The following is a 27,966-nucleotide window of genomic DNA, read 5'->3' as shown; positions in this document are numbered from 1 at the left end:
ACTACTCCGCCCAAACACAACAAACTCAACTACTGCAAAGTGATCCCACAAGTAGTAATGTGAACAGCATATCGCAGGAGTGTCTTCACAATGTGTCCATTCTAAAAAATGGACAAGATGTTTTTCTATTGAATGGACAAGATTACTGCTGGAAACTGACAATGGATTATGATAGACTTGAATCAAACTAAGGCAGCGTTAAATTGATTATTGAAGGGATTTATTTTTAAGTGCTTTGCACTTTGAAGATGAATGGGGTAAAAAATAAGAAAAAAGGTGATCCTTTCAAACGACCCTGACGCAAACTTTAAATGCAGGAAATTGCAACCTCACCTTATTGAATGCGCATTATCCTTTATGATTGGAGTGCTCCAGTTCCACGCCTTCCACAAGAAGCAGACTCAAGTAAATTGCAGCTTTAGAAACCCAACTATAACTGTTATTTTCTGCTGTGTGTCTTTGTGAGCGAAGCACACCAATAGAAGCACACGCATAGATGTTGGCATGACGCCTTCATGCTTCCCCCCCCCCCCCCAAATCCAACAGACTGTAGGTAGGTGGATGCCATTTAAAACTCCCATAATTGTATTCCCTCCAACATCCCGCCCATGCCCAATGTGTCCGTCACGCCTGTTCGGCTATTCAAACGACGGAACAATCCAATGAATGGCACCCTACACCCGTGAAGAGAGTGGACGCACCGGGAGTCATCTCCCTCCTATTCTTCTTAACCCGCCAGCTACATAATTCCGGAAGGTCATTAGTATGTAAATGTCCTTGTTTTACGTCGTAAAAATCCCACGCACTTTTCTGAACCCCCCCCCCCCCCCCCATTCGATGCGGTGATACTCGGGTGCGGTGATACGTTAAGCGACCCTTTATGATTAAAAGTCCTTCATCTGTGTGTATCGTTAGTATCGAGACACGGAGGAGATTCACTGCGTTATTGTGAGGGTCTGCATTAAATGCATCTTTTTTGCTCTGACTCATATCCGTTCTGAGCGCCTGAGAATGCATCCCCGCCCGGCTTTGAACCGCTCTGAACAGCAGCGGGCTCCAGGCTGCTCTGGCGGGCTCAGGCCATGTCATTGGATTCTGGTTCACAGTTTGCTCTTGATTTGCCGAAGAAGTAATATAATGCACTTTAGTTGAGTTGAATCAGAATCTTTGTTAAATTTTGTTCTGAAAAAACAAAAAAAAATTGTGTGTCTTCGATAGTTCACGGCCCGCTCCGGTGCCCCGGGCATCAACTGGGCCCACCTCCGCCCCGGCGGTCATCATCCCCCCGCCGCCGGACATCCAGCCCGTCATAGACAAGCTGGCAGAGTATGTGGCGAGGAACGGTGTCAAGTTCGAGACCAGCGTGCGTGCCAAGAACGACCCCCGGTGAGTCGCCCCGCACCGGGAATAGACCAGGGAGCCCTGGGGTCAGGACCCCAGGGCTCCCTGGTCCTCCCGGTCCTCCCGGTCCTCCTCGTTCCCCCTTGGTTTTCACTTTCTGTGTGATCTAGAACCGTCTTTTATTCTTTTTCAAATGGAGCTTTAATCAGTCTGCTTCCTGCCTCCCCCTCCCCCGTCCTTCCTTTTCAGATTTGATTTCCTGCAGACCTGGAACCAGTTCAACACATATTACGAATTCAAGAAGAACTACTTCATGCAGAAAGAAGGGATAAGCTTGGCGGAGGTAATGCAGCTGTGTGTGCGTGTGTGTGTGTGCATGTGTTGCTCATGTGCCTGCACACGACTGTGTGCCTTAGCGTGTCGTGCCATCTTCCTTAGTCGCTGCCATTCGCCCTCTCAACAGCTTGTGTGGCTACGGTTTTGTTTACCCACAGCAGACTTGATCATCGATTATAAACACTCATGCCAAATTTCCACACTTTTTCGAGAGAGGAAATGATTTCCGGACGGCCGCTCCGGCTGAGTGTCACCTCTGTTCACATAATCCGTATCGCCCGTGGTAATGTGCGGTTCCCTGCTGCTGTGGACCGATCATCGTGTTAATTAATTAATGAATGGTTCATTAAGGCAGGCATATTTTATTATTTTCTTGTCACAAACAAAGCAACAATCCTGCGTGGTCACACGTTCTGATTGTGCCGAGAGCCACCGGGTAGGTGTGGTGTGTACACAAGCGTACGGTGAGGTCACCGTCTCGACCGCCTCGGTGACATGTAGGTCAGGGTGATTAATAAGGGGGAGGAAGTGCTACAGGGCCGGCGGTAATGGGAGTCATTTCCCCTCCCGATCAGCGCCATCTCCCCATCGCTTCTGAGAGACTCTGTAGCATCGGGAAGTCTTTCCCTCTGAAACTTCCAGTGATTCATGCTGTGATTGTGATAGAGCCGGCGTGACCCAGGCCAAGTCTCTCTCTCTTCGTTGTTTTTTCTATTTTCGGTAGCTCCAAAGCCATAAGATCGTGACATTGACTGAGCCCGGGATTGTGAAATATCCCACGAATCGGTTATTTCCGTCCTGGGTCTCACCCGCGGGTCAGTGTCCCGGGAGAAGTCCCCCTCAGCCACATATAATATGAAGGTTTCAATTACCGTGACCTCAAAGCCCCCTCGCACTCCCACACTCGCACCGTCTCCACATGGAGCTTACGGCACACTACAGGAATTTATTTTGAGTGGCTTGGGTAATCCACCCGCCCACCCACCCAATGTGTGTTTATTTCAATTAGGGAAGTGTGTGTGTGTGTGTGTGTGTGTGTGTGTGTGTGTGTGTGTGTGTGTGTGTGTGTGTGTGTGTGTGTGTGTGTGTGTGTGTGTGTGTGTGTGTGTGTGTGTGTGACGATTCATCAAAAGGATGTAGATTGCTTTATGGTCTTTGAGCAGCACGCATTCAAAGCATGTATTGAGAGCAGCTCGCTAAAGGCATGATGAAACATTCCTTTGTAATTTGAACAACCCACCATGGAAATTTGCCCGCATCCACCACGTGAAGCCTCTTGTTCGGACTGCAGCCTGGTAATTGGCCAAGTGAAATGCTTCTTCTCTTTTATTCTTGCCCCTCTCTTGTCTTGTTGCTATGACAACAAACAAACAAAATGACAACAAAATCATATCAAATTACATCACATTCTGTCATACAGTGTTTGGTCACTTTAATTGAAAGGAAGGGATTTGCCTTGTGCTAACTTTCCGCAGGTAGTTGAATTGACGATAGATCGGAGTCTACTTTAATTCAGGCTCTATAAGAAACAAGTCAAATTAGTGGGAGTCGATTTATTTTCTTTCCCTACTTCTAACTAAGGTTGAAGTTCCGGAAGGGAGTGAGTTAGGAGTGTACTACGGCGTAACCCGCTGTCTCTGGGCTGAATGCACACAATATGCTTCCATGAGCCTTGCACCTAAATCAAATATGAGTCCAAGTGAAGTGAATGGGGTGAAAACGGTAAAAGAAATCGGCTCTCTCCACCAATGCCCACCTGCTTGTATTTGCGTCCACGCTGGGGATTTCTGCACCATGGAGATTTTTCTGGCTGTGATTTCTCATCGAGCTTGGCTGCAGAACCTTACCTGTCCTATCTGTCAATACCCACTGAGTGATCTCATTAGTTAATCCATTCAAACACTAAATCCCCCCTGGAGCAAATAGCTGCTGTGCTGGCAAAGATGGAGCACACTTGACTGCTTTCAGTCTGAGTGGAATAAGTACCAAATATTACAGCGCCATGCACCAAGATGTATTTCATGCTACAATGCCATCAATCCAACTCTATGTTGACATGATAAAACTGAGATTATGGTGTTGCTCACAGTCAGCAGCCCACTGCAGTGAGAGTCGCCTGTACTCTCTCTCTGTCCTTCGACCTATTAGTTAAAGCCTGCCTGCAGTGGTTGTAGGGGATTGCAGTTCTTATCATCTCAACCCTACGTGCATTTTCAAGGCTGCCTACTTGTTGAGTGCAAATCCCACCACCTTTCACTTCCATATTTATGGTAACTTGGGGTGTTTAGTGGTGTGCACAATCAGTCTCTTGTTTATTTCAGGTGATGCAATGCTTACCCAATTACTGCACAGTGCTGGGGTTGTTTCACATCATCCCTTTCAAGCATCTTTAATTCATTACTCAAACCCATTCGCAGATGAAAAGTCATCAGGACGATAGCGCTGGGGAGCCTTCTGTGGTGGGGAATATGAGATACCTTGTTAAGATTCATTGCTTGACTTCCCTTGTACGCTATGGGAAAATGAGGACGTAAAGCTTATGGGCTGGTATTGATTTTGTCAGACGGGCTCTGTGTGTAAGCGAATGGTTGTCCTTGCTTATTCATTGTGAACGCATCCCTTTGTTGCACTAGGAGCAGGTTGGCTGGTCGAGGTTTTTCAGGGGTTATTCACCGGTTGGAACGGTTGGTAGGAAAGCGTGTGTATCCTCTGTTCTGAGATGACGGTCGTTTAGAATTCCGTTTAGACTGTTGATGCCTGCCGGGTCAGGAAGTTTGGTTCAGGCAACGCACAGCCAAATGATAAAACTTAATTATAAATAAAGTTGCCTTGCCTTAATTAAAACAAGTCTAACTTAATTAGTCTATAAACTGATGAAACCCTTGCGCTTTTGGGGCGAGGATGGGAATGGCGAGTTAACACCCCCGGTATAGAGGAGGAACAGGCTGGTTTCATCGTCGCCTGGTGGAAACGTCGTTATGGACACGCGGTTAGAAAGTCAGGCTAATCACTTTTACCGAAGCTGTTTAGGAGGAGTTCCAGACTGGTACAAGGTCCCTGGGCTGAACTAGTCCTGGGTGAATAGGGAACAGGCCCAGTGGAGGCGCCTTCCTCTCCGACATTGTGTTTATTTGACGCTTTGGTCCAAAGTGCCTTACAGTAAGCAATGTCGCTGATGCACCCACTCTATACCCTCTGTACTCAAACAGTGGTGTTTGATAGGCTGGGGAGCTGGACTGTTCGTTGTTTGGTTTTAAACTTGAAGACAAGTTGATATTTCATAGAAAATAAGTGAGCAAGTTGCTAAGTACGAATGGATTGTGAGGGCTTTCCAACCAATGTCAACACCATAACTGTTTTCTAGAACCTTGAAGTTATTTTCCGCTGCTGAATAATGTTGCACTGGTATTGCTGCAGTCCTTTTCCGAAGTAATCGTAAGAGACAAAGCTGTGTATTGTGACTTTAAATTGTACGTGTTCTTGCAAAATGTAACTTCAGAAATTTCGTTGAGGCCTCGCGAGGACAGCCACAGACACAGCCACAGACACAGCCACAGACACAGCCACAGACACAGCCACAGACACAGACACAGCCACAGACACAGCCACAGACACAGCCACAGACACAGCCACAGACACAGCCACAGCCACAGCCACAGCACTCCCCTCTGTTGACCAGTTAAAAGTGTCCTTGCTGTATGTACTTCCCCACTCTGTCTCACTGAGAGATGTGCAGATTAAAGCGGCTCCTCATCAGCTCCGCTCGTGATAATATCCCATACTGAAGTGCCTTTTTGAAAAGAAAAAAAAAGAAAGCCCCTATCAGGCGCACGGGCGCGGGTCCTGGCAGAATGGAGGCCTGCTGTGCGGCGGGCCCCGTCTCGCCGTTCATCTCTGCACACGTTGTGATAGATCTCATAAGCCGAACGGAATGAAAGGGACGTCTCAGGCTCATCTCTTCCTTTCAAAATGCTCGGGGTTCTCTCTCCCCCCCCCCTCCCTGGTCCGCTTCTTAAGGACGTGACCGCAGCCCACTGTGTGTGTGTGTGTGTGTGTGTGTGTGTGTGTGTGTGTGTCTGTGTCTGTGTCTGTGTGTGTGTGTGTGTGTGTGTGTGTGTGGTTGTTTTGTTGTTTGTTTGTTCTGAGGTTATGAAAAAGTTAAATCCGGCGTTGTGGATTTCCTGATGCCGTTCTGCAAGAAGGTCACAAATCAAACACTCGCTCATTAGCGAGTTATCATATGCTTTATGTGCACGGCTCATTTCGCTGTTTGGATATTGATCTGATTTGATCACTGGTAAATCAAATGTGCATATACTGGCTGTAATTACAAAACCGACCCATTGCAGCAATTGTAAGCTGACATCAGCGTTGTTGTTGTTTAGGATTATGTTTGGGTAAAGGGACACTTTTCATCCTTTCTTGACGGGGGGGGGGGGGGGGGGGGGTTGGATCGTGGACGAGCGCTATTGCGGACGCAATTGTTGACGGGGGTGGGGTTGGCTCGTTTGGGGGGGCCACAGGGGGGGCCGGACTCAGAGTTACGGGGGCACTGGCCCCCCCTGGGCCCCCCCCTAGAACCGCCACTGCCAAGGATCCAACATGGCGTGGTGGTTGTAATGCCTTGGATGACTTGTACCCAAGAGTTTGCTGAGCAAAAAAAGCACATTTTGTGCATCGTGTATCGTGTCAAAGAGTGTCACCGGGCCAGGCAGCCAGCCATGGAAAAACTCTGAACACAGGAATATTTCAGTTTCTCGTTTGCTTTCCAAGCGCAGTTTGTCAGCTTACAAAAATAAAAGCGTGTTAGCTTGTCAGTGCGGTGGCCCGTTTGGAGAACGCTGACACTGCCCTGACTCTCGCCTCCACGCCGGCTTAATTGCCTTTAGTCATTCATTTATTTATGTCATTATTTATTCATCCTGATGGACGCCAAGAATCCTGCCACCCGTTTGTCTTGTTTCGGTGATGGGCGATTAGATATACTGTAGATAACACCGCTCTGAGCCGGCACCCAGAGTCACGCCGGTACGGTTAATGAAGAGCCTCCGAGTGGGACTTGAGACGACGACCAAGGGGGGCTAACGCGCTCTGGCACCGCGGCGCGATAGCTCTGGTTCCCAGCTGGGTGCTGAGGGAGCGTTCCCTCTGCCACCAGCTAATTAGGCGAACCGGAGAACAGGGAGCAAACGGGCGCCGTCATCAGAACCTGCCAAGAGTTTAAAATTGATTCTATTACAGAATTTGTGAGTGGACTTCCTTTCAGGGTCGGGAACGTCTGAGTCCATATTAAAGCACATTCACTGGTCCCTCTCCTCTGCACACTGCATAACGGAAGAGATTTATAATGTCAAACAGACTTGGCTGGCTGCTGCACAGCGTGGGTATTACAAACCAAACCCTTGTTTTTAGTGACTTTCGATCTTATTTGATCTTATACAACTAGGCACAGAGTGTCTTCGCAATGGTCTCGCACACACATTCGTGTGTGTTTGTGTGTTATACGCTGCAGTCAAGACTTTGCATGTATACAATGTTAATGACAGCCCCAGCACAGTGGTTTGCTCCCATCTTGGTGTTTTTTTTTTCAGGGCCTTTTTTCTATTTCCTCACCAACTTTTCTCGCCCCAAGAGAGATTTTGAGAAACACCAGTATTTCCCATACATTGGTTTATTTGTGGCAGTTGTGACACGGCATTGAAAGCCACACATCTTTCACCATTTTGTGTACTGGGTAACATTGTATTTCATCGCAGAGCTGCGCAAAACACAACAATTCTCTCTCTATCTCCCTCTTTCTCTCCCTCGCTCGCTCTCTGACTCACTCACTCACTCACTCACTCACTCACTCACACCAATACATTGACAACTGACCCGTCTGTGTACAGCCCTTCCTCTCCGTACAAACTCTGGATCCAAACAGGGTCGTGATGGGAGGAAGGCTTGTGTTTGGCATTTCCTCACGAAGAAGACGGCTGGACAAGTTCCTTAACCTATAAACCTATAAATAACCGTAACCTATAAATCCCTACATGGTTTAGGGCCAAAATATTTAACTGATATGCTTCCACTACATAAGCATTCTAGGCCACTAAGATCCTTTGAGACCAATCTGTTAATTATCCCCAGAGTCAACAGGAAACATGGGGAAGCAGGATTTAGTTACTATGCAACAAATAGCTGGAATAAACTCCCTGAGGATTTAAGACTTGCCCCAACTCTGACAGCTTTTAAACAAGACTGAAGACTTTTATGTTTGCTTTAGCTTTCTGCTAAATCTTAAATCTACAATGCTTCTATCTATTTTTTATTTTATTACTAACTTTGCCTTTATTTTCTCACTGTCTAAAATGCATATATATTTTTTAAATTTGCCTTTCGAAAATGTTTTTTTTTTAACTTTGCTTTTATTTTCTATCTATTTTACTTTTTACTTTATTATTTTCTTTTATTGTATGACAATGTTTATATGTGAAGCACTTTGAGTCTGCCTTGTGTATGAAAAGTGCTATATAAATAAAGTTGCCTTGCCTTGCCTTAATAGAATCAATCCGGAGATAACGAATGGTGAGTATGAGGGATGCAATAAATACCCCAAAACTATTATTTTATTTACTATTATTTTTGTCTTAACCTCATCGAGTACACATAACAAAGTGTCAGTTTAACCTTCTAGCTGCATTATATTCACACTACAGCTCCAATGGCCTCAAAGGAGTACCTGCTTTTAGGCCTGGGCAATAAATTATCGTATTGTGATAGACTTTTGATCAATATCAATATAAAACATGTTTAATATATAACGATAAGAGACTGGACCACCAAATCTAGCAGCTGGGTTTGTTACACAAACATGGTTCCATACTTATTTACAATATTTGAGTTTTTTTCATTGTTGTATCAACATTGGAGTATTTATCAATGAAGACCAGTGGAAGGTCATATTAAATGTTAAACAGAAGTATTTCCAGCATGGTAATTCCTAGTCTTTTTAGGTCATTAAAATTATCAATAGTTATCAATATGATCAAGTTATATCGTGATATGTCCTTCAGCCATATCACCCAGGCCTACCTGGGTGATATGCTCCTTGCTTTATAATATTGTAGAGCTATCCGGGTACACGTCTATACAGCTTTGAGTGTTATGTTGATTGGGAACATTTTGAAATGTGAGAGGTACCCGGTTACATTTTATTTAAGTGAGGCTATTGTTTAGGTCAGGGAAATTTGTAGTTGTAGCTGATTGTGAGAATTATTGACCAATCGAAGGCTCTACACACCCAGTCTTACCGGTGACCACATTTGTAGTTCCCAGCATCAGATCGATGCAATACTGATATTGAACTTCGGTTGAATATCCAATATATTTTCCCCACCACTACCACATGTATAATTCTACTATGTGTGGAAATGCTGAAAACAGTATACTAGAAACAATCTCAGACCAATGGTTCTTTTTTTTTTTAATGCATTTTTTATGAATCCCTCCATTTGATTAAAGATAGATGATCAATATCCAGACATCAGTAGCGGTCGTATGACGTGTTTACTTGGCCCATCAACCCATTAGCTAACCAAAGCCTGCGCCGCAACATGGAGCGCTCGTGGAGTTTCTCTGATCTCGAATGAATGAGCTAAAGCACTTTCCCTTCATCACACCTTTGCCACGCACTGTCATCTAACATGGGAAATTAGGGTTTATAGTTGAATCCGTTTTGTTTTTATCGTCCTCAGGCATTTCATATCAAAAATTGAAGCCAGCTGTACACAGAGTTAAGTTAACATGCAGCCATGCCTTCAAAGCAAGATTCAGTCGGCCATGTTAAACGGTTGAGCGGTGTCGTCGTCAACGTTGTCATCGTCTTTACAAGGTTTCGCTTGCACACTCGCACATAAATTATACATTTATACAAATGCATATGTAAAATTGTCTTTTTCTTGTGGGAGTTTGTTTCGGTAGAACAAATTTTGAATAATTAGGGGGTTGTGATACCGGGTTGCTGCTATGGACAGGATAAAAGATGGGTGAATGAGGGAACAAGGCATTCAATCTTGTGTGTGTGTGTGAGAGAGCATGAGCATGATCTGAATTATGGAACAGTTTCATTTGCTCTGCATATATTCCCCATTACGTGTACTGCAGGGTGACATAACCTTTAGACACTTACATAAAAAGGGCCTTTTCTCATTACATTCCCATATTAATCTTTGCAAATAATAGAAAAAGGATTTGCATTATTAAAGGTCCCATGACATGCCACCAGGTGTGAGTGTGACTGATCTATCCGTCACTCATCTAGGTGGACACGCCCACTTGGGATGTCATAAGAGACAGATTTTCAAAACGGCTTGTAACAGCTAATCACACTCACACCTGGTGGCATGTCATGGGACCTTTAAATATATTCAAGTGTCATAAAGTATGCAAGTGACTCACAACACCTTAACCCCCGGTTCATGGTGTCGTCCAGGCCATGCACAATGTTAAATATACAAGAGCAGCCGAGAGAAACATGGCTCTGCTTTACCGCAGAAACCTAACCCCTTGCTCATGGGCACAGGGGAGGGCGATCAGCTCACCAGCTTAGGGTCCATGTGCATTAATATAGATGTTCCTCCTCGCAGGAGTGGAAGGGCATGAGTCTCTGCATGGCAAGGCACAGTGGTCCCTTCAGAGAATATGAAACTGTGTGTTATGAATCTGCCAAAACACTAACTTTGATTCGGCTGAGCGGCCTTCGGTCCATTGCCTTCAGAGCATTCCCAACTCTTGAATCACGCTGTGGCATTGGGCCACCCAAGCTGTTTAGCGGTGTGATGTGATGCTAATAAGCTTCATGGACTCTCTGGTGTTATCTGGCGACGCATCACAAAGAACATGCAAAAGGAAACAAATGCTTCAGTGCGCTCACAAATATTGTTTTATGGGCAAGTCTGGTTTATAGGGGTTATTATTTCTTTCGAAGTTGGATTTTAGTCCCTTCTTTTGTAGTTTATTGTGTGTGTGTGTGTATTCTGTCTGAAATCCCGCAGCATTACTGCACTTCACTTGATCCCCGGCTGCATCCATTTACTTGATCCACTTACACAGAGCCTTATCTTTTCTGCACAATAGAGGAATGTATGTTGTTTTGCTCCTGCACGCCTCCGCTCTGTGTCGGCTTTTTTTGTCAAATAGGGTGACTTGTGCTTTGGTAAATTGCTCTGAAATGGGCACAAACAACTCCTGTATGTATGTATGTATGTATGCATGTCCACAGAGGTAGCCGTGACAATCCAAGATTAAGTCACAAGCCAAATACGCAATTTATATTCAACAATTCTACCCATGCTCGACTATGAAAAAGTCTTGATCATCCCTGAGAGAACCTGACGGCCGTTCAACTCTTATCATATGTCATGTGGATTTTAATCAGCGGACAAATGCCAAACCATCCCCTAATTTAGTGGCTCGCTCCGGCAGCCCCGGCCTTTGTTCCACGTATCAGCAGCCGGCCTGCAGCGTCCTCTCTCTCCACGTCTCTCCACCATCCATCCGAGCCCGGCTCTGAAACTCTTATTTCCTGCATGACATAAGCCATCCCTCCTCGTTCGACGTGTGTCTCACACGCACATGCACACAGAGCGCGCATGCGTTAATACTGCCTCTGTTTGCAAGCTTTTTGTGTTTCACTTTCGATCTTTTGTGCAGCGAGGCTGTCCCAACAATGATGGTTCACTCATTCCTCCTTCAGAAAGCTTTTGAACGCCGCGGCCATGAAGGCTACCATTAGAAATCGGCAAAATTGTGTGACTTTCCCCTCTGTTTGTTTATGTATAGCCACACCACAAAAGCAACCCCTTTTGTTTGTTTACTGACTGCAATGCTTTACAATGTTGACCTCACGGAGCCGCAGGGTTTTATCAGGAGGCAAACCGTATACACAAACATGAGAAATACAAGGTCTCTGCCAACGGTAAAGGTTGTATCAGCGATTCTAGGCCGAGAGATTAATGATCCCATTCATCAGATCTTTCCTCACGATCCGCTAGCTGCCCGCCCCATAAGCAGACCGTCAAAAAAACACATCTCTGTAGGTAGCCTATGCTCCGAGATCGTACACAAAAAAAATGGTACTACCAACCACTCAAAACCAAAATAAATAGTATTCAAACCAATCACCTACAAGGGGTGGGTTTTGTGGGTACTACTATTCCCATCGTATTACTGGAACTTGTCCTTGACTGGAAAACTTGTAGCTTAACCCCCCCAGGTAACCCCTCCCTGAGGCTAGCCTGCTTCAGTGCTAAGTGTTTTCCTTTCATACAGTTTATCTAACCCATTTTCAAGGACGCCTCAGGGAGGTAAACACTGTGCTCAGCCCGGGGGCCATGGCGGCAGGTCAGGGCATCGGTGTGGACCTGGGTTTACTATCCTGCATCCCCCCAGCGACGTGCCCGTGCATATATGTCAGTTCCTGCACAGCCCCTTTTTTGGTTTTGATTAAAGTTTTTTTACTGTAGTGTATTTATCTATCCATTTTTTGTATTTGTCGCTATTGTAGGCGGGGAAAACAAACATTGCATCTTGCTGAGTGATATTTATTGCATTTCGGTCAAGAAGATTGTATCACTATTATTATCATATAGTATTGATATATTATTCATATTGATTATATTTGAAATGTTAATATAATATATCTGGGTCATTCTAGTTGAAATTCAGTGTATACTTAAGTATCTAACTATAACCAGTTCGAAAATCATTCACCATACTTTTGATATTTCATAACAGAACGATAACTGACACGTCCTCTGCTCTCCGCCACGAGTGTAGACTTCACCACACACACACACACCACAACACTTCAGCTGAGCTCTCAGTGTCGCAACTCTTTCAATGGAAACTCCACTCCATCCGATTTTCAGTATTCTGCTAACAAAGTGCGTATTGTCAGAGGTTTTAAAAATCTTTATTTATTTGCCTCTCGCGGCTTTGAAGGCTTCGGCGGTGGAATGTATTGTGGGACAGGTATGAAGAGAACTTGCTCCAAAGGTGCCGATATATATATATAGGGGCTTTATATTACAACGGTTATTATCAGGCCTCCGCAGACGCCAGCGGATTCTTCACAGCGGAGTGAGCCGTGTGTTTGAGACTGGTGCAACACCAGCCTCTCCGCAGCTGATGATAGCTGCTTTTAACGTAGCGCTGGCTGTGCAGTTCCCCCGGCAACCAAGCGATATAGAGGGGGATGATTTTTAGCAGTTTGTGCTAAAAATGTGGATGATGGCGTTGAATTTTGCTGATAGGTGCCACGTAGGACACCTTCAGCTGCTGCATTGAGTGAGACCTTGTAGGCAAATGGGAATAAAATGTATGTTTATACAGTCAGTATAATAGTCATTTTATCACTTATGTCTTTCAGGGAAATGGGGGGAAAATACGCATGTTTGTACGGACAGTCTAATACCGTCACTTATCTATAAAAGCCCTGAATATAGAGAGACATTTCAAGGTACCCGAAGAAGATATATATATATAGATGTATATATCCATAGATAGAAATATAATAAAATACATTTGATAAGAAGTTCCCCATTAACGTTGTAATTAACAAACATTGATCAATTGGTTTTACACAGCTTTTTTTTTTCCTGTGTTAAATCAACCATTATTATGACAAATAATTGTACATCCTTCTGCATTTAGTGTTGCCGTCTCACATAACACAAACCACCCTACGTTGTTAAGTGTCTCCTGACAGTCACACAATGTGTGTGATATTTACATCTTCAAGAAGAATAATGTCACAAGCAGCACAGATCGCTGACTAATTGGTCTTAGTCAGACTCGACACACACTAAATAGTTATAAAACACACATGCCCCTGTGCAAAACACTTTCAGAAAAGAGTTTCACTGGTAGCAAGTGCTGCCCTCTGAACAGATGTTAATGGCCAGGGAGGGGGGTAGAAAAAAACCAAGCGAAATGCATCATCACCTTTGTAATATCAAAGTGCGGTAGGCTCCTCGTTTATGCAGTTGAATCCAAATTTGGTGAAACAATTATCCACAGAGCACACAGATAATTGTTTTCTCTGCCAGGCAATTATTTACAAATGAGACATCCGAGAGACTTCTCAAAGCTGTGATTTAGGATAGCAATTAGTACTATTCAAGTACAACGGTGTCTGAAACCCGAGCCTTGCTTAAACTACATCTCTGTTCACTGCTCTGTGCTACTTCTCTCTGCTGTTCCGATGATTGATTATTGATGTCTAAGTCGGGATTTGAGCGTTCTTGTGGTCCATCAGGTTTCTGCATTGATGCGTGATGATGCTAAAGCCAAAGTGCTAGTCCCATCATAGTAGCTCATCAGGGAGATGGATACCTCTAGCGTGGGCTAATGCCTCGGTGACCTTTTCTTCTGCAAACAAGCACTGACCTGGCTAGCCGAACCATAACCTATTCAAAAAGTTATATCAGCCCACTACCAAGCCCTACCCCCACCATCCTTCTTCTCCTGGCTGGCTAACTTTCTTTATACTTTTACTTCATTGGCTGACACTTGTTATGACCTCTGACTTGTTTTCTCCTCATGATATTTGGGGCTCAGTTACCCAACACGTGCACAATGACCTCTTCCCCATTCATTCGTGAGCTCAATCCTGTTAGGGCAGTTCCAGTAAGGTAGTGATACTTGCACAGTGTGGGAAGGAGTTAATACTTATTTTGTGTTGGTGATGACCAGGAGAGACATGGTTGGATTATAGAGTTTTCCCCATATTTCTGAACAGCTACATCCAAGAAATGCCCTCAGAAGTGCTCTGCGTGGCTTACGTTTGGATAGGGATGGTACGGATTTACACAGGGTGCAAATTGCCGGATTTCACCCTTTCTGGTCTATATATCCCCGGTGAGGACAACATTTATCCCCCCTGAAAAGTGATCAATGCTACTTCCCCGATAGACCATATCAAATACTTTAAACAAAAGTATTTTGAACTAGGTAAAGAACTGGAACGTGAACAGTCTATAGTGCGATGGAACGTTAAAATCCGAAATTGACCAGCCACTGTCAGCGCACGCGTTCGAGAGACAATAGATGACCTTATGGCTATTTTAGATAATGAGCCTGGTTCCATTAGCCTTGATCCATGCACAACATCTCATAATGTGAATAAGCACAAATATTGTGTAACATTTTAATAATCAAGCATAAGCATGTCATCTTATTTTGCAGGACCGTCACAAAAACATCCTAGAACCGCAGACTTGCAACTGAGACTGATACCACAGGGAGGATGGAGAGCAACTCCCAGCCTCAGGGGAACTCGCAGTCCCAGGTTGACTCAAGGACCGAGCAACCCAGACTCACAAGCTAACGTCCAGCCTTCTGCGGCTATGTTCGAGGCTTGCATTGAGCCGGGACGCTTTGCTAAACGGAGAGAGGGTCGAGAGTGGCTCGCCGTCACCCCAGACTGGACAGTTCAGTGTACAGCTTGCTCTGACATCTGATATTAAGGCCCGTAAGACAAGAGAGGCTTCACATCCACTCTGCATTTATTCATAGTATAAAAGCAAAGTCTGCAAAAAAAAACGAGCAGACATGGAAAGTGTCAGTCCCACGTCAAATGCATCGGCATTTTGCAGAGAGGACTTGAGACAGGATGCCTCTGGAAGGATAAGAAGATTTTTGACGTGTGCTGGCTGGCCTCCCGCTCACATCTGACGGCTCTCTGGAAAAGCTATCCAGCCTTGGTCAAACTCTTTGGAGCGTCGATGGGAGATAAATCCAGATCTTCCGTGGAGATGGCCAAGTGTCGGGGCGTCTGTAGTAAAATGACAGTGACTTTTCTTTTGGTGGAGATGGCTTTGGTAAAGGACGCGCCGGAGACGCCACAGCTCTCAGTGCCAGTGCTGAGGTAGGTGTTGCATGGAGGACGCCGAGGTCTGCGCGGGTGAGCGCAAAGTGCTCACCACCGTCAACACAATCCCGGTGTCAACAGCTACATGTGAAAGAGGGTCGGCGCCGTGAACCTGAATCTTCAAGACCAACAGAAACGACCTCCACACTTAATAGCTGACTGTTCATTTCAGGGGGTTTCCTCCTTCCGTGCTCGGAGATTGGCAGAGATGTGAGATGTGGCTCAAAGAGGGGTGACATGCCGCAAAAAGATGAAGGAAATCCGTCGTCAAAGCAGACTGTTTTCTTAACGTGGCGTATAGGCCTACACAAAACAGCCTATTTAAACACCCCCTCGGTTTTCATCCCAAATCACACCCTGGACATGCCCTTACCAATTGTCAGGTCATTATGTGTGTCAACTTAATTACTATTGAGAATAGACCTTTACCTCCTAGACCTACTGCAATCGGTGTCTCAAAGATGATGGTAACTTCTCACGGCACTCCCTCGCTTTGATATCTCACTCCTGCCAAAGGCTCACACAGGATCAGGAGGTACAGTCGGTCTCTTCACATTGTCGGATATCAAAGACACCCATCTCTGCTTGTTTAATGGAACCGTCACCCACTGATATTTGTGTTCCCTTACACCTCAGCCGAGGAGCCAAGTTGAGTTCATGCCATGCTACCCTTGCAATTTCCCCCATTGAACTCTTGTGTCTACGTCGGGAAGGACATGATTTGTTGTTGCCCCATCAGCCCTTTTAGAAGAGACATTAGCCTGCCTCTGCCATCTCTGCTCTGTGTCTCCACCTTCCATTAGTGTCTCCACCTTCCATTAATGTCTGCTGGTGAAAGAAGGAGAAGATTGAAACCGAAAGCAGAGGCGAGGCTGAGAAAGCTTTACTTTACTGAGAGAGACAGAGAGAGAGAGGATCTGCCTGTGTGTACTCACAGCTGTTTCAGATGGGCCGATGCCGCTCACGTCATGCGTCATGATCACGTCTAGGTGGCGATTCAGCCCGGCCCAGGGCCCAGACGAGTGTCCTCAAACGGCCCCTGAGCCCCTGGGGCTGCCTTTGGCGCTTAACACGGACGTGCTGTAGGTTGAGCTATGTGTGTGCGTGTGACAGCAAACGCCTGGTGCGATTTTCATTCACGGTGTCTACAGAGTATGACTGGCATCCGTGCTAATATTGTCCCACCTTTTGTGTTTCTCTCCTTCCAGAGCGAGTCGGCTGAGACCGCAGAGGACAATGAGGCAAAGGAGGCCATTGTGACTAAAGGTAAGACTTTAAGTGATCAAACTTAGTGAGTTTTGAGTTCCACTGAAGGGGATGTGTGAATTGACGCTCTACAGTTTGCTGTTTTCGGCGTCGTTTATTTCTAAGAACAGAATTACAAGTCGTCAGTCAAGTGTCAGATTATCTGGTTTCATCTGATAGTGTGCACCGTCACAAATTAAAACGTTTGTCTTTGTCTCTCTCCCACCCCCCACCTCGTCTCTGTCTTCGCGTTGTCATGGTAGCCGCGTTCGCCCCAATCTGTTTCGCCATCAGGGCCAAAGACAACGACATGCTGCCCCTGGAGAAGAACCGGGTCCGACTGGACGATGACTCGGACGAGGACAAGGTCTGGCCGTCCTTCCACGCTCGCATCCGGTGGTGCCTTGTGGAGACCGGTGCAGTGGCGCTGGCCTCCAGTGTCGCTGCTAACAGTGTTCTCGAGAACCGTTCATCCGAACCACCGGCACTTCCTGGGACCCCATCAGTACACCCGCCAAGCGGGAGGTTGATCGGGTGAACGGTTGTCAAGGAAACTCTAAGGACAGGCATACAGTACATACATAGAGACCCCTCCAATTAAAGAGAGAGATTGATGGAAAAAATTAATTTTAAGTAGTGTTATTCATTAATACTAGTATTAGTATTATTCATTTATTATGTATGTGTATTTATATTTTTATGAGAGTCACAAAGTGTGACTATATAATTTAAAAAATCTGCCTTTCGCCATCACTTATGAACACAATGTGTATTCCACATCACACGTCTCTTCCTTTTTATAGCCCTATTATTAATTCCCTACTGGCACAGCTATAAAACGAACACAAAAACGGGAGCCAGAAACCCTTTCAAACATCCATCAGCCTCATGTGAACATCAAACCATAGTACTGACAGTAGGCAGTCAAAGACAGGGCGCGACGACGATGGCGGAATCATGGATCTGCATGGAGTGACACCCGGTCTGCCCCCCTGTGTGTTTGTGTGTGTAGCTGCTGGAGGAGCAGTGTGCGGCGGTGCTGATGGCCCGGCCTGACACGGCTGACAAGGAGGCCGCGGGGCCGGGGGCCTCGCTGGAGGAGAAGAGGCCTGCGCTGACCCCGGAGGAGCTGGAGGCTAAGCAAGGTAAGGGAGCTCATCAACCACAGCCCTGCTCAACGGTAAACAAGTTGAGCCGCAATCGAGATGGCTCCCTATGGGTTTTCGGCCCATTATAAATTAGTTAGTGGGGAAGGGATGGGGATGGTGTGTGGGCGAGGCGTCGCTCGCGCTCTTTGTCTCTTTCTTTCTCTTTCTCGCTCTATTTCTCTTTTTCTTTCTCTATCGCTCTCTCGTCGCTCCCTGCCCGCCTCTTAACTTAAACAATTTAAATACATATAAACGAACACTCAATCACCGCTTGAGTCCACCAAGAGTTTCTCAGGGTTAGGGTTATTAGGGTTAGGGTTATGTGCCAGTTAGCGCGGAGGGAAGGAAATGAAAGAGAAGAACACAGGCTCTGCTGGTTTTTCCCTGCTTTCTTGTTTTTTGCGGACACAGACAACAGGGACCAAAGACAATAATAAATGGGGAAAGCACTAGAGGAAAGTCATCACTCTATTTGGCAGGCCGTGATTTTCCAACTCTTCCATAAAAAGCATTTCTATGGTACATTTGACAAGTACAAAGTTTAAATCAATTTTTCATACTGAATGAATAACCCTGTCTATTCCTCTGGGCCTCAATCTTTTTCTTTTTTGTAATAATGGGTGTGCCACGTGTGTGGTTATGCATGTGTCTCTGTGTTTGCCGTAGCCGTCATACCGATGCAAGTCTTCATGTCTTCCATACTTCTCAATCGATCATACTATATCAAATTAATCATATCTTAATCTTAATCATATTATACATTGAGTTCTCTCTCTCTGTATGTCTCCTGATCATATCCAGTCCCTCTCATGTTCCTCTGTCTTTCTGTGTGGCTGAAACAAGCACCATTTCATCCGTCTCCTCTGGCCATCGCACTCTTGGCCCCATTTGCGATTGACAGCGGGTTAATGCCCACCCTCTGCTGCTGCTGCCTTGTGTGTGTGTGTGTGTGTGTGTGTGTGTGTGTGTGTGTGTGTGTGTCTAAATCACATGCCGTCCCTCGAATCAGCATCTATCGCAGGGCTCGTCACATCCTGGCCTCATTTCACGGCGGCGTGCTGTAATTATCTCCCTACACACACACATACACCACCGCCTTCATATTAAATTATTGGAGTCCACGTAGCCGTCCTCCTGATGGGCACTTAGCGCACAAAGACGTCCCTCTGACTGAATCAAGACCTCCGATACAGCTGTCCATCAGACGCCCGCCCCCCTCCTCCAACATCTGCAGGGTGATGGACAGACTTGAGTGCGGGGGAAGGAACAGAGGCATGAACCTGTTGGGAAACCTGTCGTTAACATATTGTGTTGGGCTGTGTTTGGAGCGTTAGAACCTGTGCTGCGGTCGTCGTGGGTGAGCCGTGAGAGGCGGAAACAGGGGAACAGCCCGCGCAGCTCACGAAAAAAGGCAGATCGCAGCGACTTTAAACTCCACTTTGGACTGTTGTACTTTCAGCTGAGCTTCCCACCGTCTCTCTGAGTTGGTGGAGAGAGGGAAGGTGTGGGTTGTGAGATTGCTGAACATAGGATGGCAGCGCGAAAATAGCAATGTTACTGTGTAAATACACATGTATCAGGCAATGTAACAACCTGTAACATAACGTTCTTAATAATGTAATGACATTATGGAACAGCCTAATCCTAACCCTTTGGAGTTCAGGTTTTCTCCTATTCCTAACCTTAACCCTTAACTGTAATGTTCTTTCATTGCTTAGTACACGGTACTAATCTGGGTAAAGTGTAACCAAATTAAGACAAAAGAAGGGTTTTCATTAAAGGGCTTATGTCATAGAATGTGATTTAATTGTCTTTTATCCTTATCCGTTTTTTTTTTTCATGTTATCCCTGCCTAGGTAATGCGCTATAAATGTCCTCTGCAGGGTGCGATATAAATAAACGTGGCTCGCCTTGGCAATGATCAAGACGTTTGGAGCGGTTAAACTTTTTCCCATGAAAAAGCACAGCATGTAGGTAGGAGGGTATATGGTGCGGGACGCTCTCTCAGCAGCGCCTGATGTAGTGCAGGAAAAAGAGACTCCTATATCTCTGAATATAATTAGTCCGAAGCACCTTGGTTTTGCCAACGAGTGGGGAAGGAACACGAGAGGTGGCCTCGGTAGCGGTCTTTCATAAATCCAGCGCCCTGCTTTAAGAGCAAGCTGCCGCGAGTGAAACGTACACCCCGGCATGTCACCTCACTGTATTTAATGTATTTTTTTCCCCTTCTCCTCCCTCTCTGTATCTTTGTTTTATATTACCCTATGACAGGCTGTGCATGCGTTATTAACACAGACCCAGCCCCTGCTTGCTTGCGTTGCAGTCCCGACTCCTGTGAAAAACAATAGTAGAAGTAGCTCAAAGTAAGGGGTGTGGCGGTGCTTTGGCATGTCCGGGTCAGGGCCCATTTGCCTCGTTCCCTGAGTGAACACCTCGCAGGATGGGCCGGAACCGAATGCGGATTTCCTCCTTGAATTCCACCTTAAGCAGCTAGTGTGTAGCAATGTGGCCGCGAGTTAACAAGGCCCGTTGAAAGCCAGCAGTTCAGCGCTATCGAATCGCTCACCGCTGATGGACAACTGGACAAGAAAGCACTGCGGCGGCTAATGAATAGCGTTGCTAATTGGCTTGACGTTGGCATTCGGCAGCAGAGCGGCTGTCACTCAGCAGGCAGGGCGCAGGCGGGTGTCATCGTGTCGGCCGGTCGATCGCTGACAGCTGCGCACTAATATGTCATGATGGACCGTGGCGTGGGTGGAAGGGTGAGGATCACACACATTGTTTGACTCCCCAGAGGCTAATCCGTCTCTCTCTCTCTCTCTCTCGCTCTCTCTCGCTCTCTTTCTCTTGCAGTCGCTAACTCCCACTCTCTCTCTTTGCTTAATTCTGCTCCTTCTTTCTATCGCTCACTCCCACACTCTCCTCTCTCTCTCTCTTGCCATCACTCACTCTCTCTCTCGCTCTCTCTCTCTCCTCTGCTGTCTCGCTTTTGCTCCCCATCTCGCCTTCTTTCTCTTGCTATCGCTCTCTCCCACACTCTCTCTCTTTACCGCTCTTGCTCTGCTTCTCTATATGCTGTCGCTCACTCCCACACATACTCTTACTCCTCCCATACTTTCTTTTACCCGTTCTTTCCCTCACTTGCATCTCTTTCGCTCTTTTTTCTGTCTCTCTTTCTCTTATTCTCTCATTCTTGCTCTCTCTTGGTTTCCTCCACCAGTATAAGCGACTGGGTTGTCCAGCAGCAGTTGATAGAGCTCCCTGATTAGCCAGAAGTTGTCCTAATGTGATTGAAAGGGATTGCTGTGATCAGTTATAAGGGAGATCTTCCGTGTCTCAGGTGTGTGCTCTAGGCAGTCGATATGACAGGCCAACGCTTACACGTGAGGAGAATTTACCTCTCCTATCGCAAGCATCCACATTGAGCCATCCATCTTGGATGGCTTTCCTCAGCAGAGATTGTCGGAAATAATCATGACGCATGAGCATGCGTGAGCAAGCATATCTTGTCTTGTACATTTGCAGTCCATGCCTGGTTTGATTCTTGTTTCAGTCTTGGCAAACCACCGGCAGCAACACTAGAATATCCCTAATGACTTTGATTTGAATTCATGTCTGTGGCCTGTGTGTACCTCTGTGTATAAATGAACCATCAAAATGCTCCCACGGCTGTTTAAATAAATGCAAATGCTTTGGTTTGCACTGCGTGTTGTCAAAGGTAACAAACCCACCAGTGCTTTCTGATACAACAGATTTATTCTGATGTGATGGACCTGTCTTTAGAATCGCAGTGGCACACACAGAAACCGCTTATGTTGACTCCAGGGGGGCCGAAGTGCGCACACACACACAGGGTCTGTGGTTGCATAACTTTAAACATAGATGTTCACCGACACAAAAACCACATTCAATCCAGTGTTGCGATCCATCGCTGTCCATCAGAGTGTAACCAGCGGCAAACCCTCTGAGGTGAGGGAGGAGCGCATTCGAAGCGTCAAACGAGTGAGTAAGCGAGTATTATCCAATTAACTATTTTTTTTTGGTTTCTGGGGGGGGGGGTTTTCTGTGACTGCAGTAGCATCCTCATTTCTGAGTGAAAAGGCGAGAGAGTGTCGCAGCTGCCTATTCGTTCTGCACTTTTTAGATTACAAATCTGAAATGATTTGTGTTATTGAATTATTGAGAAATTATAATGGTTCTCAACAATCAATGTCAGGTGGAGAGCAGCCTGCGGAAGACAGGACTAGTGATCCTCGCCTGGAACCGCAAGGTTAATTTCACTTATGTTTTTCATAGAGGTGTGCAGAAATGCTCAAATTCCGGAACAGAGGTTTCCAATTATACGCTGCCCTTTGCTGATGGTCACGTTTTTTTTTGGGTGTTTCATCAAATCACAATTGTCCATGCGTGACATTTTAGTGTATTTAAAATGAAGTATCAAATTCCAATTTGCGGACATTTCATCTTTTCTATTGGCGTTGGCAGTGGCCAAATGACTTGCTTTATCATGGGAACAGAAAAACTCTTCCACCTCTTTATATATATATTTTTTCCTCCCAACATATCTCCTCTTCTCACCGCTCTATCTCTCCATCGCTCTCTCCTCAGTCTATTCCCTTCCACCCCTTGTCCAGCATAGCCTCTAATCTTTTTTTTAACTCCTTTCATCCTTCTAACGTGGACGACCTGCTGTATTTCCCATGTACCCCTTACAAACCCCTCCACACCTCCTATCTTTATCTTTTCCACTTTTTTTTTTTTAAACAATCGCTTAGATCTTCCCTTCCGTCTACCTGAACCATCTCACAGAAGTTGTCTCTCTTTCTCCCTGTCCGTCTGCCTCAACCTTCTCACTTCCCACTTCTCCCACTAGGTCATGTTTCAATCTCGGTACAATCCTCTGTCCGTCCGTCCTGCTGTCTCTGTCTCTTTGAGAGCTACATGAAGTTAGCCCTGACTCCCAGCTGGGCCTCACTGGCTCCCTCACAAACCCCCTCCCGTCCATCAGCTGCACAGTACTAGTATTTAGACCTTGAATTAGAACAGGAACTTCCATCCACTTCACTATAAACAAACTCAGTCCTGACCAGCATCACTCGGACACTGTCAAACCCACCAACACAGGAAAGGCCTTACAAGGCAAGCCAGAATGTGTGTTAGTGTTTGTACCTTGGCCAGGTTAAAACATTGTTCACATTGTGATAGAGTTTGGTATCATGTCTAGTTTCCCAGACTTTTTTATCTCCTGTGCCTCCAAGGCCCCATCTGTACAGCTCACGTTACGCCTCTGTGGACACAAACTAAGAAATGAACTTACATGAAGTTAATGTCATTTAGAGTCAGTATTCATATTGCAGAAGTGTTAAAAACAGAACAAGCTGAGATGTACTTTGTTTCTGGGCTCAACTTTATTTATCTGCGACTTTTTAACAAAATGTATTTAAAAAAATGGCGCCTTGGAATCCTACTCCTGCCTGGGAATCACTGAGTTATACGAGTGAGTTGATGGTGCGTGGGTCCTAAGACCCATCCACCATACAGCGCTGTCCCCTATCACCATATCACCAGTCCACATAGGACACCATGTGGGCTCTGAACACATCACAGGAAAGGGTTAGTGAAAGGGTTTTCTGATGGTGCTCAGACTTCACGGGTGCAAAGCATTCCAAATAACACCCAAAATGGAGAAGATATACTTATGAATATGTAGGATTAGTTCATTCTCAGAGCTCAATGAATATTGGCCAGATACATTGCAAAAATCGCTAGCTTGAAATACACTCAATAAACTTTACTGTAACCCATATCTATACTGTATACTGTGGTCGCCTAGCAACCAATGTGTAGGTTTGCCGTGCCGAGTGGAGCGTGTTGATGCAGACTCCTTCCAGTGTGGAGGCACTCATCCTCTGTGTGATTTTCCCTCCCCCCCCCCCCCCCCCTCCAGCCAAGCTGAAGCTGGAGGACCGATTAGCGGCGGCGGCACGGGAGAAGCTAGCCCAGGCTAGCAAGGAGTCCAAGGAGAAGCAGCTGCAGGCAGAGAGGAAGAGGAAGGCCGCCCTGTTCCTCCAGACACTGCGGGCGCCAGGGGAGCCAGAGGCAAAGAGGGCGGAGCTGGACCCAGTGACGCCCCGTCAGGTGGGTGGATCAGACCACGCTCGGTTTAGCCGATCCCGGGTTAGTCTAGACCCGAGAGGACACTGGTGACCTCCTGCCCAAAGGCACTGGGTGTGACGCAACCTCCAACACCTACCTGTAGCCAACCTTGAGATGCCTGCTCCTTAATGATATTTATCTGAATCTTCTGTCTTCCAAATGGCTGAATAGTAATCATTGAACCCCAGGGTTTAACCTGTTCCGTTTTGTGTTCATTTGGTTGGGCACCTAGTTTTTCAGATCGCGGTGCTTTCGGTGTGACGTGTGGGGCATGTGCAAACTTTTTTTGTATTCAGCATCAAAAGGATGATCTCGCTGGGCAACCGGTCCTCTCCATCGGACTACTTGATATGTGAGACAGTCAAGGGGGAGAAACAAGACTCCCTCAAGGGTTTTCACGTCTACTCGAATCATAACCAAAAGGTTTACACAAGGTTTACCACATTGTTTACCACGTTGTCTGCCGTCCTTTCAGAACACTCTCCAAGAGCCTCGCAGCTGAAGCGGCAGGAACGACGTCTGGCCTAATCAGTCGGCATTCATGTGTTTCTCGCATTTTCGGAGGGAAAAGTGCTCGTCTAGATCCCATTTGCCTAAACAAAAAGAAGCCACTTAATGCTCCAAACCCTTTCCTTAATGACGCCTGTGGCCTTGACTCGGTCGAAGGGCTGTACGGTATGGACTAAAATTTATATCACGGTATGATTTGAGGCATAGATGGTAACCGTATTATATAGGGATGCACCGATTGTGAAATTGTTTTTTTTTGTTGTTGTTGTTATTTATTCCAGCTTTACATGTACATTCTTGCCTTTGACCTCAATGAATTGAAAATGACAACTTTTCATCGGATTGCTCCAGACTCGCCATTTCTACTGCTTCATCGAATCTGTTTGGTGTTTGTGTGTGCGGCACGTGTATCCTGGCTTGTGTGGCTCCGATTGGCTACCATGAAACATGACTGCCTTAGCCAATCATAATCGCTTATCTCGTTGTTAAACCAGCCGGTCTCCTCACTAGCAGTTTGTCTGTGCAGCCAGGGGTGCGTTCGGATTACGCAGTTTATTCAATCAATTCATAGTAACGCACAACATTTAACGGTCAGTAACAGTAACAGCGTTGTTACTGAAAAAATAACAGCGTTATTACAAACACTGATCAAATCTCATCATCCATTTGAAAAGCAGACATGGAGAAGTGTACAACGATTACCTGAAAGCCGATAAAAAACTGAGAAATGCACACCAAGAAAGCACAAACCACCACCAGCAAGACTCAGTCGATAACCACAGCATTTGAGAAAGGGAAAACACGGACAGCGCCAAAGCTAATGGGATCACTAACAAGGTGATGGAGTTCATCGCATTAGATGACCAACCTTTCTCCGCTGTGGGGGATGTGGGGTTTCAAAGCGAAAAGGGTTTTGAGTGAAATGTCACTGGAACATGTCTTACAAACTGCATATCGCTGATCGTTCTCCGAGACAGTGAAATACTCCCACACGACCGACATTTTCTTTCACTTTAATTTGTAAACAAACCACACGTGCGCGCGGCACCCGCCCGCTTACGTCATCACTCCAGAGGCGTGTCCAGCCAGCGGCTGTTATGGGTGGTATTATTAGTAGCCTACCACCTGTTGCATCTTCTCCGAAACTGCAAGTCAGACCGCAAATAACCAACACAACATTTAGCCAGCGCAAAATTTATATGACACAACAGATAAACATCGGCCACTGCCATCTGTGAATGTCATCTTATTTCCCGATAGGCCGACGGCAGTCAACAACGCGAATGTCGGCCGATACCGATGTTCGTCTGATAAATCGGTGCATCCCATTTCGATATAAATGCTTCTGAAGGGGTAAAATACTGGTTAGGCAGCTATTACTGTATTTTTGTATTACTCTGAAATATTTCACATAGTACAGAAGTATTTTAAGAACATATATAGATATTGAGCAAAACTGCAAAAGTTACTTCCAGTATGGATAGTATGGATTTCTTTCTCCACTTGGTCGTGGACCTTGCCGTATTGTTTTGGCATCTCAATTTGGCTGAAGTGTGTGCAGGCAGGTAACGCGTACCTGGGATTGAGTGCTTGGACCATCTCTTTAAAGCCATTTCTATCAACATTTTGAAAGGGAACCATGTCCTTACACAGGTAAACAGTGACAGCGTTTGCTATCTCATTCCACCGCTGGCTTTTTTTGTCGTAAGGACTGGCTTTGGAAAATGCCTGCAGAAGCGATGTCTGAGATGCAGAGACAGCTTCACGCTACCAGCGTCTGTCTCGTACGGTGTGGAATGAGAGCTTGTGAAGGTACTATTGCGCAGGCTGCGTGCCTGCGTAATAGCATACTGCCTGAGAAGGCAGTATCGCTGTCAAATCGGTCCCTGGGAAAAGTAACGTTGCGCCGAATTGAAAAAGGAACTACGTTTCCACCATATTTTCAGTAGTTTCGCGTAACTTTACTTTTCACATGAAAAAGAAGTTACATTACTGTATTTACATTACTTACTTTGTAACATTTTACACACAACACCGTCCGGTCACACCGGTCTCACGGTATGGTCAAAATCCATACCGTAGTGCAAATTCACACCTGTGTACTTTCTATACCGTTTATACCGTACACCCCTACTCGGTAGCATCAATCCTCTCCGACGTCTCTATCTCGCCGCGAACGGACGGCCCTGACACATCCTCAGTCGGTTCTTTTTTTCCCCCGTCTTTTTGGCGAAATAATAACCTGTTTTGTATGGAATCAGCCCAGAAAGCCTTCAGGTGCTAAACAGCAGCGAATGCAGCAGAAACCCCATTAACCTCAGCCCCTGCGTGGCTTGTCCTTGACTGAATACCATGGGCTCGTTGTACTTCCTGCACATCACTACCCACAGCAGCTCCGCCGGCCTGAAGGCGCCCCGGTCAATCTGCTCATGTATTTTTATGAGTTACCCTTTTAATGAACAGGCTGGAAAGGCCATGGTGGTGTACTTCTTCAGCACCACCAAGACAGGAGCATAGGGTTATGTACGATAAGATGACTGGCTTGCTGTATATTATCCTTGCTTAGGTCATTAAGTGCATGAATTGAGAATATAATTACGTTGTAGATAATGGAATGCAAAGGTATCTGATTGATTGAGAGGCTAAACATTTCTCTTGTGCGTAAACAGTTGCTTTAAGTGCACAATTAAAAACAACTTGGTTGTCATTTGCAGGTAGGCCAAGCGCATATAAACCTTATCGGCCAAGCCCGAGTATAAACTCTTCCTTCAGTCTATACGACCAAGGCTCTCTGTGGGATAAATAGATAATAATATATATACTGTATACAATAAATAGCAAATTATCTACCTCAAAACAGTGTCAATGATATCATGCTTGTCTCACAGTTGAGACAAGCTTTGGAGGCAAGGCTAGGCAACTTTATTTCAATAGCACTTTTCATACACAAGTGCTTCACATAGAAACATTGTCATACAATAAAATGAAATAATACAAATAAAATAGTAAAAGAAAACAAAGGCAAAAAAAAAACATACTTAACGGAGTACAATATTATTCTAAGTCGAGATGGCTTCCTTCAGTCTATACGACCAAGTCTCTCTGTGAGGTAAATAGCTAATATGAATATATAATATACAGTATATTGTACTTAATGGAATACAATATTATTCTAAGTCGAGATGGCTGAACGTTTTTAAACCGCCTCTGTCAGCGCGGCGGCTGAGATTAAACACCCCGCTTCCTTCCTCTGGGTCCAACGGGTCTATTGAGCCTTTTCATTACTGGCTACTGTAGTTATTCCAAGTAGTAAACTCT

General features: G+C 45.6%; 1 protein-coding gene across 2 annotated transcripts in view; it reads left to right on the top strand.

The window, feature by feature from the left end:
* sfswap (splicing factor SWAP) overlaps nt 1-27,966 on the top strand; it is a 76,741-nt gene that overhangs the window by 19,807 nt on the left and 28,968 nt on the right. For both annotated transcript variants that reach the window (XM_084486709.1, XM_084486708.1), the window contains exons 9-14: nt 1,219-1,386; nt 1,591-1,684; nt 16,798-16,855; nt 17,098-17,201; nt 17,847-17,979; nt 23,930-24,120. In XM_084486709.1, the coding sequence (XP_084342835.1) occupies nt 1,219-1,386; nt 1,591-1,684; nt 16,798-16,855; nt 17,098-17,201; nt 17,847-17,979; nt 23,930-24,120 (748 nt within the window). The remainder of the gene's footprint in view (nt 1-1,218; nt 1,387-1,590; nt 1,685-16,797; nt 16,856-17,097; nt 17,202-17,846; nt 17,980-23,929; nt 24,121-27,966) is intronic.

The sequence above is a fragment of the Micromesistius poutassou genome, assembly GCF_964030765.1.
Source record: "Micromesistius poutassou genome assembly, chromosome: 22".
Lineage (NCBI taxonomy): Eukaryota > Metazoa > Chordata > Actinopteri > Gadiformes > Gadidae > Micromesistius > Micromesistius poutassou.
This window is presented reverse-complemented; position numbering and strand designations above follow the sequence as displayed.